Genomic DNA, 27,187 nt, shown 5'->3' with positions numbered 1-27,187 from the left:
GATTTTGTTTCAGTGATGTACAAAGTTTTATTATGGAAGAAGAGGAAGAAGGTGCAGTTAGGTTAGTTAGGATGATGTTGAACTAAGAGCTACTGTATCATGTAAAACCCTTCAGGTCCTCTCTTTAGGTTGTAGAAAACATGCCAGCAGGTTTGTTTCTTCTTTTCTGCAAATATGGATCGTGTATCTTGCGTGACTCTCTACTAAATGATCTGTCCTCTCTCATCATGTCCATGTTTGAACGTTCATATTAAAATGGTGAAGTTGATTTGCTTGGACTCTGGAAGAACTGCTCATGCTCCAGATGAATCCCATGCTTTTAGCATTATCAGTGACTAAATTTGTAACCCACAACTACTGCTCTCAGGCCGCAGAACCTTCTATTAACGCTTGAAAATGTCCTAGAATGGAGTTGTTAATTTGGTTATTCACAAAACAATGGATTTGGGTGTGAAAAATAAGGCCATGTTAACGTTGGTAAAGGATGGTTCTTGATTGCCTTGCTTGCTAATTATTGCATTTCCTCATTTAGTGCAGAACTGACATAGCAGCTGATAGTCTAAATGACTGATCGATGCATTGCAGGCTGAATACCACCATGTCTGAGCAACAAGTGTCCCACTCAACTTCAACACTGCATGTTGTGTGATAAAAACACAAAATGTACGAGCTAATGTTCATTTGAGCCCATATTGTTTCCATATGTGGCATTAAACATCTGCATTTGTATTTCATGTGTACATAATTTGTGGACATATTTGCCCAGAAAAGAAGAGCCATTGAAATAAGCAAGCTTGGGCTGCATTTACATGATTGGAATTCAAGCAAAGCCTCATAAAAAAATTAACACATCGTGGCTTGAAACCAGTCATGCATGCACATTTTAATGTTTTATTCACCGCTCTGTTTGTCTGTAGAGAAGAAAAACATTTGTGGAATTTTTCTGCTGACTTTTCACAGCTGTTGTCTGGTTTTGTAGCCTGCTTAACACAGTCCTTGAGTCAACCATTTAACATGCCATGCTGCAGGCTCACTGGTTTATCGACGGTGAAGTATCGCAATACTTTAGGGGAGTTTTCCTGTAGTAATCAGTAAACACCAGGCTGAATTAATGATTCTGAAAAGCAAGCACTTTTTTTTTTACTCTGCGAGAATCTAATTGATTATCATAGCTAAGGTTTTGGCATCATAACACCTCAAGTCATTCAAAGGTATAGAAGTTATCAAGACACTACGCTAACCATGTGATAAGACTTTAACAATCTTGCATTACTAACTCCCACAAAGTTTTGAAAGTGGTCAGTGTAACAGAGAAAGTGCTGAAATGAACTCACTGTTCATTAAAAGAAACCAAGGTGATTTTCTCTTAAATGTCTCATATAAATAATGTAAAAGTATAAGTTCAATGAAAAATTACGTGTCTCTCACACAGCTGTACTCTCATGTACCTTTCATCGCTAATAAATACAACAGAAATGTCCCCAACTAAGTTAATAAAACGTCCCTAACCAGCTATTTTTCTTTTCAGTCAACATCTTGAGAAGTGCAATGCAACTGTCATGGAGCATCGCCTGTAAAGTGTCAGAAACAAAAATGGTGATAAAGGACAGCCCCTCTGTTTTTCTCTTTTTTCCATCTTCAGTAATAAACAGCTGATTTAATCATTCACTTAACATAAAATAGTCTGTAATAGCATCATCAGAAACAACAGTCAGTCAGTTGGCTACAAGGTCCCATGATAGGTCTTCTGGCGACTGAAACGCCCATCTCTTTCACCATGAACATCTCTGCCAGACGGAGCAGTCCTTCCCGGCCTACTTCAGTCCAGGCCATCCTCTCTCTCCACATGAGACCTCTCCGGTGAAGGACAGAGGTGAGGGGGCATAGACATCAGAGTCTGTGTCTGATTCTCCCTCTGCTATGAAGGGTCTGACCCTGGCACAGAGTGAGAGTCCAGCTGCGGCTTCAGTCCCTGCTCCTGCTCCAGCTCCCCCTCCTGTGCCCGTAAAGAAAGAAGGCCCAAAGAAGTCCTCCTTGGCCTGGGAGATGCTGAAGCCGCTGAAGGAGCGCTCCAGCTCCTCATGGTCAACAGACGGGATGGATAGAGAAGTGTCGCTCTCCACGACGGTGGCATCCTGCTGACACCTCTGCCTCCTGTGGCGCCTCCTGCCCTGAGAGTTGCTCTCTCTGCCGCTGCCGCCCGGGCCGGAGGAGGATCGGTCATGAACCGGAGCAGGCGGAGGCGGAAGGCGGAACAGGGTGGGCGAATGATCGCCGCTGCCCCCAACTGGTGAAGGGGTGTTGGCCACACTGCTGTTCCAGGCGGGCTGACTAAGGGGGTGCTGCAGCTGGTGCTGCCAGGAGGTAGAGGGGCGGCTGTGGCTGCCAGAGGGAGTACCCACTGATCTCGCCACAGACCGACCCAGTAAAGGATCTTTCTTCTCCAAAGAGCCATCAGAGCACAGGACATCTGCAGCTGAGCATGTCTTCACCTCCCTTTCCTCCTTCACCTCCTCTTTATCCTCCTTCTCCACCTTGCTCTCCTCTGGGCTGTGATAAGGCGGTGCTGGATACGGCTCTTTGGAGTTGAAAAAGGCCTCTGTTTCCGAACGTGTGATGCCCATACGCTGCACATAAACATTTACCAGGAAGTCAAGTTTCCTGTCCATACAAATCACCTGCATTGAGAAAGGAAAGACATGATGAAGCAATGGTGTTCAAACACTGATTATCAGAAAAATGTAATTTACAAAAACTCCAATGAAAGACCTTTTTGGATTACTTTTACAGACTCGGAGGAAACATTCATACCTGCTTTTCCACTTTCACCAGACGTCCCATCATGCTTTGGTCGTCTGCTGCCTCTCCATCAGCTTTAGGACCTTTACCAACTATTTGGTCAACTCTAGCATATGAGAAAGTAATATCTTGGATTAAAAAAAACAGTCTGCTCTGCCACATGGGCTTAACCCATTTCTGTAAACTTAAGGTCATGATGCCATAATATGATCTACTGTTACATGGAAATTAGGTAAAGAAAGTGTTTATGTTGATGATGCTCGTCAAGCTACAAATTGTTTTTTGAATGCATGAGTGATGTTGTGACATTTGAGCACTGGCTCAGAAACTATTGATTTCAGGTGGACAGTATGGATGCATGCATTATGAGATTAGGCAGTCTTAATGAATACACAGTGTGAATAGAGGGGACATTTTGTCTCGGGCCAAAATGCTTTACTTAACATGCTTTTGTTGTGCTTCATGCTTCATTTCCATTGCATCCTACTGGGGGAGCTCTCCCTCTGTCTCTTCAGTATGACAGCAAGCATCTAGCACTGTCAAACCCCTGTTGAGTGAGGCCATATGACAAGGCTCATTAACATTCAGCGAGAAACACAAATGATGTCTCGCTTTTTCTTTTTTTTCTTTTTTCTTTTTTTTTGGGATTTAACAATGTAATGTGACATAAGAGCTGAAGTAACTGCACAGCAACCTCAGCACGTTTTCCATAAAACTGTTAATCAAACACTTTTATTGATTTTATTGAGTGTAAAATATTTAACATTGCTTTAACATGTGTCAACAGGTCAAGTGGCTTGAACTCAAAAGGGGTTCTGTCAATCAAAATAATAAGGTAGCAAGTAACTGCCTTAGTCAATATTTGGACTATGGTATAAGGAGCATAATGCTGGAACAATGGTCATTCTAGAGGTGCAGTCTATCAATCTAACCTAGGACCTTTAGTGGACTTCTTATGGCGAGGTGTTGATGGGGGAGGGGGCCCCACAATCATATCTATCCTGGCAAGGCACACAGAGACGATATGAGTGCAATGCAAAATGAAGCAACGTGGGAATCACATCAGCTATGGAGAACAAGTTTCAATATATTCCACACACACACAAGACATAGGGTGAGTCTGACTTTGTGGATGAAAAGTGCATGTATTTCACTGTTGGAATATATTTATTTTACATGTTAGACCTTTAGTGGATCAAAATGTGAGGATGACTTGTGTGTCACAACATGTGTGCATCCAGAGACAATACAACCACTGTATTACTGATACACATCTCTACTATTATGCTGATTTTAAAATAACCATTGAAATACTGAAATAAAAGGCTTCCATGTATCTTCCACATCCAACCTGACATTTAGGCTCACAGTGAAGGTGAGGCTCGGACAAGTTATTCACTCTGAGACAACCTGAAAGTGAGCGTCAGATTTCTGATGGGTCAGATTTAAACTGGCGTAAATATACTATATAGAGAGTGTGCACTTGCCTGGACTGCAGATTCTTAATGCGCGACAGCATGTCCAGGTGACCTGCAGAGTATTGTTCGATCACATCCATGACATCATAAGGCCGCAAGCTCTCTTTGAACCTCCGCTTTGACACCAGAAACTTCATGATGCTGAGGGAGGACACATTGTTTGCTCATGTGATACACAGAGACATGAGTGGGTCTTTCTTTTCACAGCACATAAACAAATGAACTTTTCTGTCAAGATCAAGTTCAAGATCTGGGAAAATGACAATATCACTACAACAAAATCCAACAAGGTAAGAAACAGATTAGCCACATTAGATCCAAACATTTTTTTTTTTGCAGGTAAAACTCAGCGTGAGTGCTCCACAATTGTCACCAATAATCCATCTTTGGACAGAAAAATTGTGCACACTCATCTAAAGTTGGTCAAAGTTGAACCAGAAGGCTGGTGATTGATGTCACAACAAATAGTTCTAACAATATTTTTACTGGTCACTTTCATTGTCTCTTCTGAATTTCTCTTCTGAAGTTTGATTATCCTGGACATGTGTTTGAAATCTGTCTCATTATATATTATTTGACTTCTTTTTAGTGCTGTCATCACATTCCCAGATCTCAGCAATTAAGTGCAATGTTATTATCACTGATAGGATTGATGGCCAAAACTAGAAAAGTAAAACTTAAGTTATAATAAACTGAAAGTTTCCCTTAAACACTATCAGAGCTAATAAAGCCTACACCATAGATGACCACAATGTAAAGAAAAAGACATAAACACAAACCATAATCCCTGTTTTGTCTCCATGGGTGATGTAAACATTGCAGAATCATAAACAACTGGGTATTAAAGCAAATCCTTACCAGATTGCTCTTATTGTAACCTTCAAGCCTGGTGGTAAGTCTTGAGTGAGAAACTCACAGTGGCAGCTCTTATCATCACCAATTTCCTCTCCTGGGAGGCTCGCCTCTACAAAGCAAAGACAAAAACACTCTTAAAGAATATTTCATCTGCCTCCTCAGCGTCCACAGCAGAAGCAAAGCAGAGCTGTTGCTTTTAGCTTTAAAGGTGCAATTACCAAGTTGGTTCTATTTTGTACGTGCTATGCCCTCTAACAAGCTTTGCTATTGGTAATCCCCTTCGAGGTTCCGCCTCGACACCTGAGACATATCATTGGACACTCCTCGCCCAATCAAGAGTTAGTAATCTTGCAGTATAAAACCCCGGTGCACCTACTGCTCATCTCCTTTTTCAACTCCGCCACGACGAGTACAGACACAGTTTCTCATTACCTGTCTTGGCCTGCCTGCTCCCTCTACTCGGCCCTGAGGAGGCGCAGTGTGCTCGCCATGCTGGGCGCTCAGTGGTGCTGATAACACTGTTTCAGCCTATAGTAACCCAACCCAAAGCATAGCATCCACTCTCCAGTTTATGCACTACCCCACTGGAGAGGAACTGATTTAGTTGTTATTTCCCTCTGTTCCCACTATTGGTCGCTGCCATGATTCTCTGGATGCGTCCATGTTTGCCACTGACATCAGTGATGCTGTCTGCCAAGCAAGGTAGTAGCACACAGTGGCACCACGACAGAGAGGCGATTAAGATTACTCCTGTCCGATCCACAAGGGTGAGGCAGAGATTTCACTGATGGGTAGCATCCGTGTTCTGATTCCAGTTCCTACCCTGCCAAGGGGGAAGTGACCCCTGGGTGAGCATCTTCCACTGTTCTCACTGTTAGCTGCCAGCTAGCTTCCAGGCTACTTTCTTGTTCACTGGCTACGTAAGAGATAAGAGCCATGCACACTGGAGTCTCGCAGATGATGGCAGCCTGTACACTGATGCTGCGTGTGGGGTATGAGGTCCACCAGCGTTCACCGGAAGGCAGCGGAGAAGGCGTCATGGACCAATTGCCACATTTGTTCGTTGAAAGTCTGACACATCCTCGGGTCCCTCAGTGTGAGAGCATGCCCAGGTCATGCTGCACCAGCAGGGCTGAAGGCACACTCCGCCAGGGGCATTGCTTCATTGGCCACCCTGTTCAGGTGCGTATCAGTGGAGGACATGAGCCACATCTTGGTCCTCCTCACCCTCTTTTGTGCAGCCAGATTCTCACTGATATGACACAAGACTCTGTGTCTCACTCTGTGCTTGGTGCAACATCTATGGAGGCACTTTCACAGTCAGACACTCTTTGGTCATGTCAGGTCCTTGCTGGGAGTGTGTAGCTGTGGCTGTGGGATCCTGAGGCGGGTGATGCCCTATGACCTGACCATTTAACCTCTTTTGCCCAGTCCTGGGTCCATGATGTAGCAGTCAGTTTTTGGACACAGCTGGGATCAAAACTTTAACGGCCTTTGCCTCTCATGGTGACCAATAGTGAAGCCCATTAGAAGGCAGGCAGTGGCAAATACATGATGCAGATATCATGTTGTTGTTGTTTTGCATCTGATACAAATACAAATACAATTTCATAATAATAACAAATGGGACATTTTCTGAACTTAAATGACTATTTATTTAACAGTAACACTACTGTCTGCATTGTAAAACTGGACTGCAGTCTGCAGTGCACTGATTTTATTATTATTATATAAAAATGTATCGACTAAATGACTAAAAACTAAACTTAAAAAAAGTGATAGCAGTTCCTCCTTGTCTCTGAGAGAGAATGAAAATTTGCAAGGTTATCTAAAAAAAACAAAACAAAACAAAACAAATAAATAAAATGTGCACACAGTAGATTCCAATGGTGTCTCTTTGTTTTCGGTGCCAATGAACATTTATTTAACACTAATTTAATTGGCCTTGTGACTGCAGGCATCAGTCACTGTCAGCTGGCCCCTGTTCTATTCCCATTGCACAAAGGCGAGCAGTGGGTACACTGAGGTTTTATATTGCTTGACTGCCTCCTGACCTAACTCTACTTACCTCCTGATTGGGGATTAACCAATAGCAAAACCTGTTAAAGGGCTATGCGCATACTAACAGAACTGGAGTTAACATCCAGTAACTCCTACTTTCAAGCCAGTTAGCCAGTTTGTGAGCGTAGTGAGCGGGCCTTGTGGAACAACTGAAGAAAAGACTTGGTGCAGAATTGAAGGATAGTGCTGATGGGATAAAGCTTTATTAGAACCTATAATGGCAAGTACTCGCTTCCCACCACCTATTACACTCTAGATTAGCATTGTAACTAGCATATTTAGTTTAGCCAGAAGGCTAATCTGTGGATTTTGAAGCATATTGCATATAGGCAAACGTGTCAAGGCCTAATCACTGCTTATCAGAAATTTAAGAATCCGGTAGGGAAAGTGAGGTCTCTTCATGCAACGTAAAGCAGGTCTTTTGGGCATTTCATCTCTGGGTCAATTTTCGATTATCTTGGCACCACTTGACTTGAACCCACGATGATTAACTTACCTACCATATTAACTTGCCTACTTCTACTGTAATAAATCCTATACTCATGTGTGTGGAGTTGTTAGAATCCTAATAAATACAAACTACTTAAATCATTACATGCGTGTTCACAGTGAGTATCATGCTTCAGTCTTCAGTCATCGTTGGGGGGGGGGGACTCATTAAGAAAAAAAAAATAAGGAGGGTTCATGTCAAGTGAACAAATCTCAGCAGGTTTCAGCATGCAGGTTTCTCAGACCAGTAAAGCTGACTTTTCTTTTGATTATTTCCCCCATGGAAGCCAACCAACAAAATATCCCAATGTCTTACTTATTAAACCTTCAATTGCTGCAAAAAGAGAGAGAGGAGAGACATGGAAAAAGATTTGTTATGGATTCTAGCAGGATGACCATGGCAGACAAATCAATTCCAAACAAGGGAACTTGTGGAATCCACTGAATGGTTTCTGGTTCATGTTTGAAAGGGCTGGTCTCTCTTCTCTTACATCTACACTTAACAAACTGCATATAACATAAATTCTTATTTAACATATGCTAAAATACATTAACTGTACATCTAGACATTACAGAATATATTACAGTCTGAATTGAAGACATGTCATGATGACTTGTCTAACCTGGAGAACTCTTCAGTCCAAAGTCTTCATCCTGCATTTCAATCAGCACTTTAACATGCCATGAAGCGGAAGAAGAAAAACAACTAATGAGAATTGGTTGAAATTGTTTAACAAAAAAAGCAAAGAAATGGTGAAGGAGAAGAAATATACTTGCTGATAGTGATACAGTGGCCTGGATGACATATGGATGCAGTTGGGCTGTCTAGCAGTAAATGATGGCTGGACACCAACATCTAAACCAACGGACCTCTGTCTCCCCAGCACAATGTTGAAATGTTGGCTTTACATGCAGGAGAAACTATAAAGCAATTACCTGCATGACAATTACTACACAGTCTGCACAATGAATGCAGCTTAAAGAGGCTTGATCACTATCAATAAACGACACCCTCCTTCTAAAAACTCACAGCTGGGGAGTTGCTGTCTTTGAGCTGTCATGGGGTCACACTGTGATGTATATCCTACAACTGAAATTCAGAACTGTCAGCAGTGTGAACAATAATCAACTAAGCTACTGTATATGCTTTTATTAATAAACAGTGACTACAGTAAATGCCAACATATTCGATTTTGAACAACAGTATTGGTTTGCTAAAATCAACATATATGTGCATTTTATGATGGCTTGTTGTGAGGAAACAGCTAACTTGGCTAGTAAAGCTCACTAAGTAACATAACCTCTGCCTTTGGTCCAGTGTGCCTCAATTTTGTGCAGATTATAATGGTCCTCAAAGAATCATTTCAAAGCACTTTGGTGATGGTCAAATTATCCTGTCCAACTCAACATCTATTGGATATGTTGGTACAAAGTTTTATATAGACATTGCTGTTTCCCACATAATGCATACTGATGCCTAATGCTTCAAGTGTTCCTTGAGACATGAGGTTGCCGTATGGTTTTGAGTGAATGTCTAATGTCTATTTGAACTACTGGATAGATCATTTTGCAATTTGGTTCAGACATGTATGGCTGCATTAGAGCAAACTAACTTGGGAGATTCCTCCATATAGTTAAGTTGTAGGTAATTTCCAAGTATTCTGCTTTATAACCTTCAGGCATTGTACAAATGAAAAAGTTGTAATGGCTGAGTTTTGCGGCTGATCTGTGTGGATTTTCTTGCCTTTGGACAGAGCCAGGCTAGCTGTTTACTACTGCGTCCAGTCTCTATGCTGAGCTGAGCTAATTGTCTCCAGGCTGTAGCTTTATATTCACCATACAGAGAGTGGTACTGATCTTCTCATGTAACTCAAGAAGCCAAGAAGTTCCCAAATTCCCAAACTATCGAGCTATTCCTTTGAACAGCTGCAAACCTCTCTTAAGTAGTGAGTTTCTCTACAGAGTTTGGTGTTTTGTGACGGTTTAAAGCTGTTTCAGATACTTTCCACCTTAACATGAATATGATTATAGAGAAAAAAGATCATTTATATTACGAAGATCAATTGGCTATTCCTGCTGGTCCTTCAGTCTATGTGTGTCAACCCTGGTCTGTACTCTAACAGTCATTATCAGTCTGATCAGGTGTTATTCTGTACTGTGTGGAGTTCCCTCACCCTCTGAGTTTTGCCGTGAGGTGCTGCCCCGCACTCTGAAGGCATGCTTCGGCCCTCGGTTCTTCTCGTTGAAGCTCCAGCTCTTGGTGACCTTGCTGGGACTTGCCTCAGCCCCGTCCTCTGCCCCTGGAGACTGAGCCTTCCCCTTTGCCACGGGAGCCTTGGAAGGACTGGGAAACACCTTGTCCTTCAGGCTGGCCTTCCGACTACAGAGAGCAAGTAATGAGAAGGGAAATTTAACCAATCGAACAGTCTTTTTTTCACAGCATCATTAAGTTAAAGAAATACTTATCTGTAATTAAATGTCTTTATCCTACTGCTTTGTTGTTCTAAGTGTAATCTCGGGAATTTGTTGAATTAAGCACTTGTGTGGTAATAAATCTTACCTCAGCAGAAATGCAAAATGGGCAATGTCCTACAGCAGAAGGAGCCATGTCCACATACCAACATAGTGGAGCATTCAGTGGGTCAGGCAAGCAGCAGGAAGCTACGAGCAAGCATGCATGGGAAGCAAAGTGACAGTGCATGTCTCAAAAGGACGAGACCTGGTCTCACTCTATGCAAAAAAGTGAACACAACCCATGCAAAAGAATTCACCATCACACTGTATGCTCTGCCTGATACACAGGAATCAGTCACAGGAAACGCATTGTTAGGTACTCAGCAATATGCATCTTGCCTGCTGAACAGAAGTTTGCAACGGCAGAATAAGCAAAAAAAGGCCGCAAGCAAATCAACTGCATAAAGACATCATTAAACAGAAACCATAAATCAACTGTGACAGGGCGGTAAACACGGATGTATATCTGCGCTTTGTCATAGAAAAAGGTAAAAGGTGTGGGCAGATCAGCGCTTGAGTTTAACACTAAGCACAAAGCTTTTCATTGAAAGAACAGCACTACACTATAAAAAGTAGTCAGATTTTTATCGTTATTATGTGATTCCTCTACCTTTACTTGTGTTTAAAGAGGGAGAGGAACAGAGGTGGGAATGTAAAAAGACACACAGACTTGCAGTGCAGTTGTTAGTAGCTGTGCAGCAACTATACCTAATAGTTCTCGGACAGCACCCGCAAAGTCTGTCTTTGTGTGCATTTTCATTACTGCAGTGGTGGGCAGTAGAGGAGACACAAAAAGATAAAATAGCAGTGGGTACAGTCGAAAAACAGCAGTGTGTGCCATACTGTGATGCCAGTAACACTTTATTGTAACTATAGTTTCTGTTTCATTTGCAACCTTGTTCTTCATATCATAAATTAACACCTATAGAGCTTCAATATCTTTGCATTTTGTTATTTGGTGCTGAATGAATTTTAATGGCTGCCAGCATCTTTCTACTGATGTTTTAGGGCTGCTTTTTCACATCATAGTTAAACAATATGTGCAAATGCCTTATAAAGGACTAAGTCATGATAAAGTGTTACTACATTGTCATTAATTACACTTGTTTCTTTTGTCAAAAACAGTGTGATTAAACATCAAGCAAGGCTGTTAAAGTGTTCAAAATCACTTTTTCCCAAGGTGATGCTGAAAGCTAAAGTATCAAAGAACAGCTTATAGGTGAATATTCAGAACTAGCAGTGAGGCCAGAGGAAGCTGATCTTTGAGCACCATGTGAGCAAATGCAGCAAGACCGTTCTTGAAGGAGGCGCTTCACACTCAACCACATACATGTCTGACACACAGGACTTACAACAACCCCAACACACACACGCACACACACACACACACACACACACACATATAAACACACACACATACACACAGCATACTGTACACACTCCCCCAAGAAGAGTGCCTCAGCAGCAGCTAAGAGCAGAATTGAAGAGAAGCCAAAGGGAAGTAAAAAGAGACCAAAAGAAAAAAAAAAAATCAGATCACAGACCTGGGAGAGGTTTCTGTTTGAGACTCCTTCCTGTGAGGAGAGAAGACACCAACTGTTACACAGAGCAAGTCTGTTATATATTACACTGCATGTCATAATCAATGGCGCTCTATGCTGAGTTGGATGAGCTTTGAGAAGCACTTGGAGAGCAACAGCGAACATGTGCAGAGAAACATTAAGCATAGCTGCTGGATGGTAAAAGCTGAGCTGCTGCAAATCTAAATCATCAACAAGATGACGCAAAAATATACGTATGAAAATTAACATCTGTTCAAACCTGCAATAACTGATTTTTTGGGACAAAAAGCGCTCTCACTCTCATTCTCTTTTAATTCTGTTTTTGTCTCCACTACCTTATTAGAAGCTAGATGCTAGAACTGTCTTCATCAGCTAGCTAGCAGTCATTTAGTGCTGAGCAGGTCAGGTATCGTGCGTTGAAATCAGCTGTCTGCAGCATCCAAAAACAGCACTATGTGAGTCAAACACAACAATTAAGCTGCAGAAAGCCAACACCATGAAGCTCTGTAGAGCTGAGAGAAACTGCAGAGTGAGGTGATAATAATTCTCTGTGGGTTTGTCACTATGAGCGACCCCTTTCACAGCACACAAACTTATTTGAGTCTTGTTAATAGTATTGATAAGTGTAGCTTTCTTTTCTATCTCAGAATGATTGCTTCACTGTTAATACCCGTTATCATCATCATCATGATCCCACTGTCAGCACCGCACAGCATCAGCTCAGTCACTCTCACAGTTTGTACCTGAATGACTTGCCCTTTAGATTCCTCAGCAAGTCCAGCTGATTCAGAGGGGGGATAAGTCTGAGGGGAAAAAAGCAAAGAGCATTTTGTCAATCTGTCAAGACAATTTCTCTCAGTCAGTGTTGAAAGGCTAAAGTTTGCCGTTGGGCACTTAAAAGCTAATTCCATTTAATTTGGCAGTTATCTATTCTGTTGGTCATCACCCTTTCACCTTAAATCACTACTGGATTGAAAGCGAACATGATGCCATTTCCAAATAGAACAAACAAGCAGCAATCTTCTACTCCTAGACACGTAACAGGCAGAAATCAGTGTTGTGAAAGTCAGTCAGCTTATTTGTGCTGATTCATTCAGCTGGACAGAAATATGGGTGATTAATTCACAAAGTAGCCACTGGCACTGTTCATCTTTTGAACAGCATTTCAAAGAGATCCAGGTGTCGCTGCCAACAGCAACCTCATTCACTGTAAAATTACCCTAATTAAAGCAGAAAGTGAAAAGTCAAATCAGCGTGTGGTTCTACACGACAGACAGTAGTATCTGAGTCAACAAAGGAGTTTGGAATACAATAAGATGAGGATACTCTGTGGGCTCAGTTTTCCTATTAGCTTTCCACTTTTAAGACATTTGGCAGAATGTGATATTGCGAATCAGTTGTATTTACTGAAAATGCTGAATCATTCTGACTATTTTATCACTTACCTGTACATTGGAACAGCGACAGTCTGCTCATAAAAATCCCAAGTGCACACCAGATCTGTACGGGAAAGGTTGGTAGCATAAAACCTCCAAGCCCCCTGGATGGAGGAATAAAGAAGTATCTATAGGTTTTTGTCATGAACACAAACCAGAGATTAGCTCTGTTTGATCAATCTGTACATGGGGCTGTTATGTACAGCCGTTCTTTGTCGTATACCTGGATGAGGCCTGCTGCAGGGTTACGTCTCTTCTCAAAATGTTTCTGTCTGTGCTGCTCTTGGACTTTGAGGGCAAAGCCAGAACCCAGGATGCCCTGTACAGATTCAGAGTGATGCAAAGAGCCCAAACAGTCATCAGTCAAGGTCAGGTCAGGTCAGGGGTTGGAACTGCAACAACAGCAAGCTTGTGTACAACCCTTCCACAGCAGAGAGCAGAGCGCAAATCCAACAAAATAAATAGGTGATCACAGATTTTCACTTGTCGGAAATGTCAGTGAGTGTCAGTCAATATGGCAAAAGTGGTAACTGTTTCCTGTTAACTGAGTGCTGATTCAGTAATCCACAGTTTATTTTTGTTTGTGATTGACAGAGCAGGTCTTAGCTGCTTGTTAAAAGCTTACAGCTGAGTCTGACATCTTCAAATCTCAGGTGAAACGCCAAACATTGAACAGCAGCTAACGAATACATCAGCAACTGGAACTTTAACATCATCAGACAAGAGCTTTCTGACAACAAAGCAGAGTTTCTGAGTATTCAAATGAATCCTTTAACTTACTTCTGTAGCCAAAGTACTGAAGACGGCATTGCATTACATTAAAAGCATAGAGTAATTAATAACATTAACAATAGCTGCATTCTATGGCCCCAATTCCAAAAAAACACAAACAAAACACCTGTAAGACAGAGTGTCATAACTTGCTGACCCTTTGTGACATAAACTCAAGTAAAAATAGTACAGAGACAATATATTTAATGATTTACCTCATCAACTTCATTGATTTTTATAAATGTATGCTTATTCCGAATTTGATATTTGTTTATGAGCCTTTTTTTTGCTCAAAACAGCTGCCTGCTGTAAAACAAGGCTGACGAGACAAATGGGACTGAGATGCCGTAAAACCAACAATGAGCTCAAAGATGCTAAAATGCTCCATAGACCTAAACTGCAGAGGCAGTGAAAATTCTATTTAATGCTCTGATTGTTTTGAAAAAAACAAAAGGAAAGCGTGACATCTGTAGACATAAGGAACACATCATAGGACAGGACACGCGGTTTCTTAGGAGGTGCAGAGCAGTGACATGACATCAGCAAGCGATTAACACCATGATGGATAGAGACTAAAGGCACACACATGAGGCTCTTATAAATCAGCATTTTAAGCTTACTCTTTTGCTTTTAGCAACCCTGGGTTCAAAGTACTCCTGACCTCCTGTCATACTTACAGCAGGGAGTGCAAAGAAGGCCACCCCGATCATGCTGAATGTGGCTGCCAGCAAGCGTCCGTTCCAGGTCTTGGGAACCTTATCACCATAACCAATGGTGGTGAGAGTGATCTGGTGGAAAGAGAAATCAAAGTCACGACTCGATTTAAGGGAGTGTGGTGCAATTCTCAATACTCAGAAGTGTAAAGTGGATACTGTAGACCCTTTTGTTTCAGTTTAGTCTTACCAGTCCCCACCAAAGAGCATCAGCATACGTTTCAAACTCATTATTTGACTCCTTTTCCACAGAGTAGACCAGGAATGAAGCCAGAATGAGACACAGAAAGCCTATGTACCACGCTGTGATGAGCTCCTGCAGAGAAAACCGATACAATAAGCTTCAGAGAATCTACAGTAACACTGTGTCATCGAAGATGCCTTGCAAAGTGCTGATGTAACTCCTGTAATTTGGTAAAAATGCCCATTCTGTAATAATATTGGACATGATTATGTGAGGAGGTTGCCCTCTGTGGCAAGCCAAGTATTTCATAAACGTCTTTATTTCCCTCGACTCCACACATGCCACACACCCGCCCCCTCTCCTGCTCACCACACACACACACACACACACACACACACACACACACACACACACACAGCTGTGCGTTTTCCACAGCTTATTAGTGAAAGCAAATAATTATATTTCAAAGCTCATTAAAATAACACTGAGAAACACATTTCCTCACCATTACTTGAAATGCACACACATGACTGGAAATGCTGCGTCACTGAAGAGGCACAGTGGAAAGCAAAGGGCTGCAGCACTTTTAGCTTCAACTGTGATGGTTCAAAACCCGTGTGAAGATTTAGATTTTAACTTGTGCGGACGACTAAAACCCATCACCCTATATTTGCACCTGATCATCTTGTTGGCTAAGTGTCGAAATGTGTCTAGTAACATACGGGTGAATGCACGATTCCAGGGAAAGAGAACGCTGCTAAAGAAGATAACAGATGGAGGTGCAGACATGAGGCATTACTAGTTTAATTAAAAACAAGTCATAAAGAAGCAATAAAGGCAGCAGTGAAAACATATTTCTGATAACATCCCGCCCAAGGACATCACTTCCACTGTGGATGGCCTGGACATGTCCCCCTGTTATTACCTTCACTAAATCCTAATAAATGTCTGGTGGACAAAACGATCACCTTGCTGTGGGCATAAACTACAGATCCGAGCAGCTTCCAGGTGCCTCCACGGCGGTCCATACGCAGCATGCGCAGGATCTGCAAGAACCTCAGACTCCTGATGGCCGAGGTGGCAAAAACATTGCCCTGAGATCCAGCTGCCAGTACAGATACTGAGGCGAACAGCACCATGATGTCTGGAGAGAGAGAGAAACACAATCATATAATTCTGTACTGGAAGAAGCAGGAGAAGCTAGAGATATTACATCCGTGATCAAATCGGACTGAATTAACAGCACTTTACTGTGCACAATGGGAATCATGTTTCTTACAATTGAACAGTTCACCCAATTACTGATGAGCAACTGGTATTAGGAGTGTCTTATTTTCATGGAGGTTTCTGTGGTTACAAATCTAAATTCACCTTGTCTTGAGCATAACCTCAAGGCAAAGAATATGCTGAAAATCACATGAAAGCATGGTTATCATATCCTTATCATATTCCATTTGAAAATGGACGAAATGGAAAAACACAGTCATGTGCCTGTACTATGTTCTCCTGTGAAGGAAAGGTGAGAGAAATGGCAGCCAGCGGAACACGAATCAACCCTGTTTTCTCACCTATGACACAGAAAGGCTTTCTGGCAAATTTTAGCCTCCCTCTCCATCCTCTGTATCGACAGCAGCAGCCAGCAGCCCATATCCTCACTATGTACTCCACTCCGAACACCACAATGGTCACAATTTCCTGTGGAGGAAACCAAGAAGGTGGACTTGACATGTGGCATGGACGTATACGCAGTGTAGAGTTACAGCAGATAAAATGATACCTACCAGGATGTACAAGGCACTCTCTGAGTTACTTTTGTACTCTTTGATGGTGGCAAAGACTGAAAGTATGAGACAGGAGAAGACCAAGAGGAAGCTGGAAGAGACAGGAAAAGGTACAATAAAAGTCATTGCGTTTGAAATATACCACTGTAAACGATTTCAGAACCTGTTTTAGATACAACATTTGACATTTGAATACCTTCACAGTATCATGTCTTCCAGAAACAATGTCCCAGTTCATCTGGATAACCCACAGAGCTCTGTCAACTGTTATCACTGGGACTTTGTTGGTTAAGAAATAAAATAAAGTAAAAGAATAGCTATCTATATGGCTGGATGCCACCAAACTTTTGAGGTATTTCCACATTGGATTTAATGTTCAGCTGTTGTGATGGCTGCAACCGCATAATGTACCATCTGCTTATCAATCCCTAAAGCTGAATGAATAATTAGAGCTGCAGACCCAGGGTGGCACCTTTATTAGTGGAAACAAGCCAAACTGCATCAACAGCAGCAGCACAGTGAGAATGAGTAAATAAGTTAAAGGGTGAGTAAATAAGAAAGAAAGCTTAAAAGAAGACCTGGAGGCAGGCAAGCAGACAAAAATTAGGTAAGGTGAACACACAGGTGAACACACACTTTCCCAGAATTAATTGAATGAATCAAATTCAGTCATATTACGGTTTCAAATGAGAAACCTCAAGTGACTCTCAGCAAACACGGTTGCACACAAGCGAAGATCCAATAACCTGCAAGTGTAAAGCATGTGGTAACATCAGCTGACATTAACACCAGCCTGCCTCTTGGTGATCCCACTAAACAGAGTGAATGTATTTACCGGCCGCGTCAATCAGCAGCTCTTCACTGGAAAGACAAAAAAAATTGTCATCCTCCTCATTACAGTCTAAACAACATTATCTGCCTTCTGTAGGAGCCATCAGTGATGTCTATCATATTAACTTTGTTCAACATACTTTGAGAGTTTAATGTCAGGGTTGATTTAACTGGTCTTTGTTCAGACCATTGACCAAACATCTCCACAAACAGATAAAAAGCAGCTCAAAGATCGATAAAACCAATTATTCTTTTAGATGAAAAACAAACGTGATGGTAGAGGGTTTTTAACAGCCTGATGTGATTCTAAGACATTAAAGCGGTTTGGAGGAAAATCAATTCTGCAGCCATATCTTCAGAAGGCTGGCTGAGACCATCGGCTGAGCGCTTTACTGGATGGAAGGTAACATGTGATCTGAAGAGGAAGAGGCACGGCAGGGCCCAACCTCAGGGCCTTTCTTTAGAAGAGATCTTCTGGGAGGAATCCAAAGCAGAGCTAATGGAGAGTGTCTGGTGAAACTCAATACTGGGACGGTGCAGGATCTTAAACGACGCAGGCGTAACCGGCATGGGATAGAATGACGGACAGTATCTCCTGAGCATGAGATCAAGTGTTACACTTTAAAAATCACACAAGACGAAAGTGGTGTAGTTTACCCATATGCAGCGGTCTGAGATACAATTCTCACTTTTGCTGTGAAATAAGAGTCCATACACATGGAACCAGATGTCAGGTTTAATGAAGAGAAACTCCCATTTGAGTTAAACTGAGCAACATTAATCGTGTTTCTGTCCTGAGCTGATAGGAACTGCACAGTCTGAAATGGCTTTAAAAATCTCTCACTGGTCAGGAAAACCTGCACAACTGCAGCTAAGTATGGTATAAGCTGAACCAGGGAGCCGGTCTGAAAACTGGTGTGGGTGTTGACACCTTTCCATCACACACAGTCATTTCATGCATTGCTAACATGAGAAAAATATTGCTTTGTGCAGCTTTAAAAGTGTAGAGGAGGGCCGTCATGGCCTAAAGAGAAATAACACCAGTCCTGACACACACAGACTGGAGAAGCTGAAACAGCTCCAGAACAATCGGCCTCTGCACCAGCTTTCAACAATGATATTAAAAATACCCTGGACTCAATCTTGAACTCTAAAAGTGTACTAAATTATTTATACTTTTCATCAAACCATTTTCACCAAACTGCCTAAAGGTAAGGCTGACACTTTACTTAAAACACTGAGAAAGCAGACTGTGATTCAGTGATAGCTTGGATTAACTGGACCTGATATGTTTAGCAGGAATATGGAGTGAATCTGGCCGAGCATCTACAGCATCTGATTTTTCACACCATCTGCCCTGACATGCAAGCTCATCTCAGCTTTTACTTTCCATCATGCTTCATGGCCTCCATCAATCCCCCCTGGATTCCCTTACTTACTTACTTACTTACATCCCTGTTTTTGAATGATAATAACAATACTGTATTTTTTAATCAAAATGTATTTGAACTCTCAGCTGCAGCTCATCTAATTTCCCTTTTTCTGCTGCGTCAGTTTCTGTTTGGTCACATCACAGTGTTGGCAGCGGCCGCTGGCTATCAGCCAATCAGAGTGAAGCAGCAGAGATCAATGGCATGTATCAATGGTAAAGCTGATTCTATATGATATTCTTTATCATTCCTCATCAGTGCTATAAAGACAAGACAACATTTAGCTGTAACTGGACCAGTTCTGTACATTTTACTTTGGCATTGAGGTCATCCTTTCTTACATCGACTGTATGTGTGTGCGTTTGCGGCATCTCATACATCATTGATGGCTACAGCATTCAAAGCTTGGTAGGGAAAGCTTTTATTTCATTCTGCCTTCAGTCTGCAGCTTGTCAGCGTAGTTTGGAATGTTAAATCTAAATCTTATATGTAAGCTGCTAAAAGGCGCCCCTGGTGTATTGGAATTACAGTCGTCTTAGAGTTTGTCAGTTTAAATTAACACACTGCATTATTCATAACATGCTTCAGTTTTTTCTCTTCTGGGTCACATAATTTTGCAGTCTTTTCTGACAAGTTGCTATTGTACCAGTGGTTGACACGCATCATCTATATATGCCAGGAATGGCAAAAAAAAAAAAAAAAACCTTTCTTCCTCCTTTTAGCACCCATTTCATGCTCAAATGATCACCTCCTTTGCCTCCTCCTGCAAAAGTGAAGGTGCAAATGACGTGTGCCCACTTTGTCACTCTGTCTAACATTAATTTATAAATCCACTGAAATAGGCTGTGAACCGATTTTGAGCTGTGAGGGAATTAAATGCTTCCTGTTCATGCAACTGCTTTCTTCAAGTCCAGAAAGATTCTGAGATGCCTGCTGTTCCGGTCTGCAGCCAGGAGCCATATTAAGGTCAGTCAGTCAGTCACAGAGTCAAACACTTCACATGTTGTCATTTACAGCACTTTGACATGCCACATCGACTTGTCATTTCACCATCTGAAGACCAATTTTTCTTTTCTTATGTATACTAGGAATACAAAGCCTACATTAACTATGCTAATACCTTTATATCATGGTTGACAACACTTGTTTGCTGCAGCTTAAAGCCCAAAAGATGCATTTTGAGAAACACAAAATCACTACACTGATGTGTGTGAGTTGTTTTTTTTTTCTAGTAATTAGCTCCAAGTAGTACCAAAACAACAAAGGGCTCCTCCTTGTTGTAAAATTACAGCAAAGCAGATCTCTTAAATACATTAAACCACTGAAATGAATTGCTGCGAGCAAAGAAGCTTACTGGCTGGAAGTCTAACTGGACATCCGTTTATGCAACTTTCCTGACTCGACCTTGCCAAGCTCATCAGTACCTACTAATGAGGACACTTGCTGATAAAGGAGAGGGACAGAGTCTGCCTCCTGAAGCAGTCAAACAATTAGCCTCTACAGCTACTCGCCTATCATTCCCTTTACCATCAGCAGAGGGAAGCTTTCGAACATTCATTTATACCTCTCCATCATACTGTCTGTGGATACACATAGCAGCTCAGGATTATGATTAGGAGAAAGTCTGGCTGGGAGACATGGTCAAATATACATGAGGTCTTGTCAGGACAGCAGGCTACAAAGAGGGTAATTTACAGAGTCTGACTGCAATGTAGGCTGTGTATGATACAAACTGAAATTGTGCTGACGTGCCAATTTTCTATTAAACAAATAGTAACGTCATTTAACGTAACTGTGTCACAGATTTTTTATCTTTGACACATTGATATCATCCTCATGTCTGTACACCGAGGATGAAGTTACACCTAGCATCTGGTTAGCTTAGCATAAGATAAAGACTGGAAGCATGGGGAAACAGCTAGCCTGGCTCACAGCAAAGCAGCATCTCACTGTATCCCCAGTTAAATCCGTAACTTTTTGATTTTGAACTTCTTTTTTTTTTTTGCATGGATTCAACAAACAATAGACAACGTGTTCAGTGAGCTTTATAGGTGCTGGTGGGTGGATTTTATACCTTTGCACAGAGCCGAGCTATAGAGATAACTAAATAAAGACTGTGGCTTCATACATAGCATAACAATATTACAGTGCTATCAATCTTTTCATCTCACACTAACAAGAAAGCAAGGTGTCCCAAAATGTCGAAAATTTCAATTGATATCTTAATGGAAAGCTGTTCAATTTCCAATAGGGTTCAGATTTATTATTACATTTATTAGGAAGTAATTTTCCTTCTATTGGCCCAGTAATAGACAGATTATTATGGATAGAGGGATGTTTCAAATACTGATAAATTAACATTCTTATACCAGTTGAACCACCAAACCAAGAGCTATATGGTCACATACATAAACACACACACACACACACACACACACACACACACACACACGACTGTTCTATTTATATGGCATCTCATCTCGATTGCCACCTCTGTCCCCAATAACAACCCACTTACAGTGAAAATCACATTCACTCTCACGGTCGGCAAACAGCCACAGACAGCAAAACACACACAAAATACACACACACACAAAATACACACACACACATGCTTGTTGCCAGGGTGGTATCAGTAGGAACGTAATTCTTGATCAGTCAAGCTGAGAGCACTGTTGCTGGAAGCACAGAAACCTGCATTCCTTCCTGAGCTGCAGATAAAGAAACATTGATTTGTCCTGCTCAGCACAACATTGCCTACCCAGACATACTCATCATGCTAAATTTAGACTGCGACGAACTTGAGGAGAGCAAATAAAGAAGACAGGGATTTTTCTCGAAGCAAACAGTGTCTGTGAAGACCATGTGCCGGCACTGCGGTGTCCACTCTGTCCACTCCTCAGAGGGATCTTACACTCCTCCTGTGTAAATAAATACACAAGTGACCCTACTAGTGCACCTACTGCCTCTGTGTTCCTTATGAGCCACAGAGGCACTTTGCAGTGCATGCAGCATTCACAGCAGCCATACTGGGAAATACTGAAGAGGTTATTGTGTGTTAAACAAAAACATGTTCAGTTCTTGTGTATTGTGTGTGCAAAATAAGAAGAAGAGAACAATGATACCCACGAAGCCTGGACACTGAAATAATGTTCCTTATAGCTTCAGAGCAGCCTGCCAAGTGAAAACTATATCAGCAAAAAATGTATTAGGCAGTGCAGTTGAAGGTCATTAAAGCCTGTTCCATTAGAAAGAGATTCAAATGAGTTTTTTTTTTTGTGGCTACAATGTAAAATGTAGAGGTTTGAATTGTGGCAAAAACAGGAAGCTTGAAGGAGCAGAAGACACTGTTCTGTGTTAGACTAATTGCTTGCTACCTACCTAGCTGAAAAATCAGTCTAAGTAAATTACATTTTTATTTGGTGTGATATTGAATGTGACCCCCAAGATGTGATGGGGAAACTACACAAAGAGCCCTTTAATGAGAAGAAGGAATAGAGGAAGAATCCAGACATGACTCATTTAGAATGTAATGAGTAGACTGATGTCGCAGTAGTAAAATTACAGAGATAACATTCAATCCAAAGACGAATGCGAAAATTCGAATGAGAACGCAGTTTTATGTCTTAATGCTGTATCAGAGACTGACTAAATTGTCTCTAGCGCTGCAATATGGTCGCCAACACTTTACAATGGACATTATCTGTTACCTCCAGGCAAACACATACAGTGGCTTATTTACACGTTCATGGAGCAACATTAGCATTGTTTCATCTGATGAGTGCAAGTCTAAATTAGCCATTTTAGCTCTGTTTTTGGTCTCCATCAACCATTTAGAAAAATGACCGGCTCTTTGGCTTCTAAACACTCCACTATGTTCACCAGCTTGTCCCTGACTTTGTCTGTTTGCTGTTTGGAGCTGGGCAGATAGCGTACAGTGGGGTTATCATAGAGTTTGCATTGAAAAAACACCTGACTGCTGCGGCCGAAACGCCATGAAAGCGATGAGACTGACTGCAACCATGAATTCACAACACAGTGAGAACCCAATTTAAAGCTAGCCTCTGTAACCTTTGCTGAACAGCAGCCACTGTGGCCACAGGTCACATCAATTTGATGGTGACAAATGCTAAAGTGTAACAATATAGCACGAGGGGAGAAGAGTCAATAAGTGACCCAGTGATGTCAGTTTCCCAGCAATGTTTATCAAAAGGTGGTATGTCATGTAACGTTAGCCACTGTCAGCTAACCGCTTGTTCCCAGACAACTGAAGGCTGCAGCAGCACAATGCCTCAGTGTGTTGAATTGGTGCATTTTCTGGGAGCTCTCATGTCAACATCATGAAGGGCAACATTATTAAATATTAAAATATCCTAACAGCTTTCTGGGGCTTCCCATCAAAATCACAGTGGGACACACTTCATTCCATAAGTCAACTACAGGACTCAGCATTCAGGCATTCAGACTCTTCTCCTGAAACAGACCATTCGATCACATCTCAGTCGCCTGGCAGCCAGCGTCTGTCCTTGCTGTATTTCTTCCCCAGTGTGTCTTCAGCTGGCCAGCTCAGCAGAATAACTGGACCATGTCCTCAATCTGTCTCTCTGAATCACTTTTTTTGAAAGTTTAACCCAACATTTATTTCCTTTTTCACTGATTGATCACTTCCTGTACTCTTTGTTTTGCCCTCCATTCTTTTTCACTAGCGGTCCTCCGTTTCACTTTGGTGCAGAACTGATGCACTTTGTCATGTTACAGCTGCAGAGGCCCTTCAATTTTGTCACACAGCTGGTGCTTCCTGCAAGAGAACACACAGTAATGAGGCTACTGTTGAAGCCAAATCAGTGAAGATATCAGAGCCCTCATCTCGGTATCAGTGCAGGATACAGGATACATACGCTCGCTTGGATAGATCAATATAGCATGCTGAGCTGCAGCTAGAGGCAACAACCTGACACATTCAAAGTCTTCTTTTTGCAAATTGTCCCTCCTTACAGAATTTGTGTCAACAAAGAAGAGACACACTGCACCTGATTTGACAGCAGGCTGTTGGAAGAAGCCTTTGCTGTAGAAGGTTTTTCAGTTTTTCCCTGTCAGTCATAAGAATGTTCAAACCCAGTCACAATACGCTGCGTTTCACAAGATGCTAGAGTTAGATCCAGAGGAATATGCTTGACTGTGGATCACTGTGTCTCTTCACTTTTAACTGATGTTGGGCCAGCGACAGAACACAAGGGGAAGGGTGGCCTTGGTCTAGGAAAGCTAGATAGAGTGAGAAAGAGAGAGAGAGACAAGAGGCAGGAAGAGAGACAGAGCACTCTGGATATACAGTCAGTGCTCATGTTCCACGTATTGATCATTCACACATGCTTTACAAACCAGCCTGAGGTTGAAAAAAAGAAAACACCTGCCAAACATTTCAGGCAGATACCCATCAAAAAGAAATCGCTGCTATCTGAGCACGAGCACATTTTGCAGTGCCGTCTTTTCCAGCTCAGGGCGGTGGAGTCGTTTTGGTTGCCAAACTCTGTCGTTTGGAGGGGCATAAGTTGAAAAATGAAGGAGGAGGGGAAAGGTTTGGCTGAAGTCAGCACATGGTAGTTTTATAAATCAGCTGCCTGGAAGAGTTGAGAGATGAAATGAAGTGTGGTGACTATGAATAATGTATAGAACAGACAAATGGAGTAGAGGAAGAGCTGTGGTTACTCCATACAGATGTTCTTTTGCAGGCTGGATGGCATAGTGTGAACTTCGTATGAATTTCCTCTAACTGTAGGCATGTCAGGGTGGCTTTTATGATCACAGTCATGTTTTCTGCCCCCTTTCAGGTCAAATTTCTTCATATTAGGGTAAAGCTGTGTACTAATTTACAAAGTGCATCCAGAGGATTCTGATTTTAGGCAGCACACATGCTACTGACCCTGTTCTAACTAGGTTGCTTGGTGTCGTTTGGCTTCCAAATGCTGTATTATCCTACAAAAAAACACCACTGCTGCCTGCACTAGATTCAGCCATGAAGCTAGCACCATCTCCTGAGAGGAACACTGGTCAATAAAGATCTCCCCAAAAGCAAAACAAATGGTAAAGAAGGAGTTTTACTTAGCTGCTATAGTATTCAGTTAATATTTCAAAAGCACCTTGAAGGGGTGTGTGTGTGTGTGTGTGTGTGTATGTGTGGTTTCACATTAAAGCACAGGCGTACTTCTGGGCATTCAACCGTCTCTGGGGAGTTGATATGCTGTGCACAGTGAATTCCATATTGCTGTGGCCATTTCGACTCCTCACTACCAAGCATGCAGTATGACTGAGTTGGAAAGATTCAAGCATGGCTGGAGGGCAAACTACCGACTGCAGTTTGCCCTCCTTTTCATTTTGAGACTAGAATTTCCGTTTTTATGCTAACATACTGTAACTACCATCTTTCACCTTAATCGGGTGCACAAAATTACTGCAAGTTGCATGTTTTAAAGGAAAACTCCACTGATTTTATACATAAAGATCAGTAGTAACTTGGAGTACTACTACCACGACTGAGTCCTCAGCTGGTGCCAACACTTTACTAATGCATTCTGTGCCTCTGGGGGAGAAAACAATAATAATAATAATGAATGGCAAAAATTTTTGAACAGAATGTCTGCATTTCAGACACTGAGCTCTAAAGACGTGGGAGCTTAGGAGGCAGCGAGGATCTAACTAAAGCAAGCTATTGGTTGCATTATGGGAAATGTAGGATCTAAGCCTGCAGATCTTTGCCTCTGCTGCACAGTGTCTTTACAAATCTCTCTCTTGTTTGTCCCTCAACTTTATGGAAGTGCTTAATTGCTGCAGCACCGCATCAAGATGTAAGGGTTCAGAGATGTTCTTCCTCAAAGGATTGTTGGTTGCCTGCCTCAATGCTGACCACTCGCCAGAGATCACAAACCCATATTATTTATGATGCCATCACTGGAGTCAATATTTTGTATTCAACCAAGACCTCACACAGTAAACGCAGAGCGTCATGTTCTAGCCACAAGAAGCTCACAGACCGCCTGGTTATACCAACTGTAGTATCCAGAACTCTCCAGCTGCCTGCTCAGACGCTGCACGTATGTAGAGTCCACATGACTGTGCAGAGCTGGACTGCAACGTTAATTAGCGAAAGTACTGATGCGGCGCGGAGCTGTCCACGGACTGTGGTGCTGAAACCTAATGCTGCCGCAACACATGGGAAGTCCGCTGAAAAACGGCAGTGTGCAAAATGTGAGCACATGTCAAACGTAGACTGTAGACATGTCCTCCCTACATCATCAGAAACAGCTCGATCAGAATCCAACCAGCCAACATGTCAGTGTGACATAAGCATGAGTTGCAGTATTAAGAGTTCCAGCAGGAGTTGTGCAGGTGGAGTGACACCCCTCCTAGAATCGGGCTACAGCAGCTTGGCAGCACGAAAACGCCGAAACCTTTAATGCGCCATCTGATCAATGTAGGAGACACAAAACCCGCAAAAGTCCACGGCAGCTGCCCCCCAAAATCCCGACACAGTAACAGCAGCGTGCCCCAAAGTAAAAGGCCACGACGACAGAATCAACATGCGAACATCACTTACACATAAGCGTGGTAGATGAACGCCCATCCCCGCGGTCTTTCCAGCGCATTGTAGAGGAAATTCTGTAGTTTCCGATAGCTGGCATTTTTCTTCGACGGTCTGGGTCTGCCGGCGGAGATGCTGGACCTCGGTCTGCAGAGGATGCTGCTCCGCTTGGTGCTTTCCGAACCCGCAATGAGCAGCGCCCCATCTCTGTTGGATTCGGGAGCCCCGGGGTCCAATCCAACAAATCCGACTTTGTGCTTCTTCTCTCCGGCTTGAGTTGGGTAAACCCCGCCGTTGAGAGATTTCTGCACCATTCTAAAGTCGAGACGACTCTAACGAGGAGTTGTCCGTGCCCTTGCCGCGGGGATGCATCACCGGTGCTGAGGGGTGTGTGCTGGTGGTGAATGCAGTCGGTGTCGGTCCCCCTAGAAAACCAATTGCAATAATCATGCGAAACTGCACAGTGTCTGCTTTTACCTTAGCCCCTTCCGGCCATTAGACAGACACAGCGAGGAGAGAAATGCACATGATCTTCACTCTAATCACGTTGGTCATCAGAAATTCAGAAGCTATCTGTCATCACGTAATGGCCCCGAGACGACTAACACTGCAAAGTTAAACTGAATTGAACATCTGCTTCCACAATTCTGCCAAAACAATTACAAATTGTTGATTAGGAGGAGAGGATCATTGGTGTGTTTTGGGAA

General features: G+C 42.3%; 1 protein-coding gene across 9 annotated transcripts; it reads right to left on the bottom strand.

The window, feature by feature from the left end:
• Positions 1-27,083, bottom strand: kcnq2a (potassium voltage-gated channel, KQT-like subfamily, member 2a). Of its 9 annotated transcripts, XM_076740871.1 has the most exons (18): positions 26,496-26,936; positions 16,644-16,734; positions 16,431-16,557; positions 15,831-16,006; positions 14,869-14,994; positions 14,643-14,753; positions 13,418-13,513; positions 13,204-13,298; positions 12,502-12,561; positions 11,741-11,770; positions 10,905-10,958; positions 9,857-10,062; positions 8,306-8,353; positions 7,999-8,016; positions 5,136-5,241; positions 4,287-4,418; positions 2,812-2,905; positions 1-2,678 (listed from the first exon to the last, which is right to left on the bottom strand). In XM_076740871.1, exons 1-18 carry the CDS (start codon positions 26,792-26,794, stop codon positions 1,815-1,817), a joined length of 2,733 nt encoding a protein of 910 aa, XP_076596986.1. In that variant the 5' UTR covers positions 26,795-26,936; the 3' UTR covers positions 1-1,814. The 9 variants fall into 9 exon arrangements, 8 of the variants coding, with proteins under 8 accessions (XP_076596986.1, XP_076596981.1, XP_076596987.1 ...); XM_076740866.1 differs by lacking the exon at positions 8,306-8,353; XM_076740872.1 differs by lacking the exon at positions 10,905-10,958.
• Between the last annotated feature and the right edge of the window lie 104 nt (positions 27,084-27,187).

The sequence above is a fragment of the Chaetodon auriga genome, chromosome 10 (genome assembly GCF_051107435.1).
Source record: "Chaetodon auriga isolate fChaAug3 chromosome 10, fChaAug3.hap1, whole genome shotgun sequence".
Taxonomy (NCBI): Eukaryota; Metazoa; Chordata; class Actinopteri; order Chaetodontiformes; family Chaetodontidae; genus Chaetodon; species Chaetodon auriga.
This window is presented reverse-complemented; position numbering and strand designations above follow the sequence as displayed.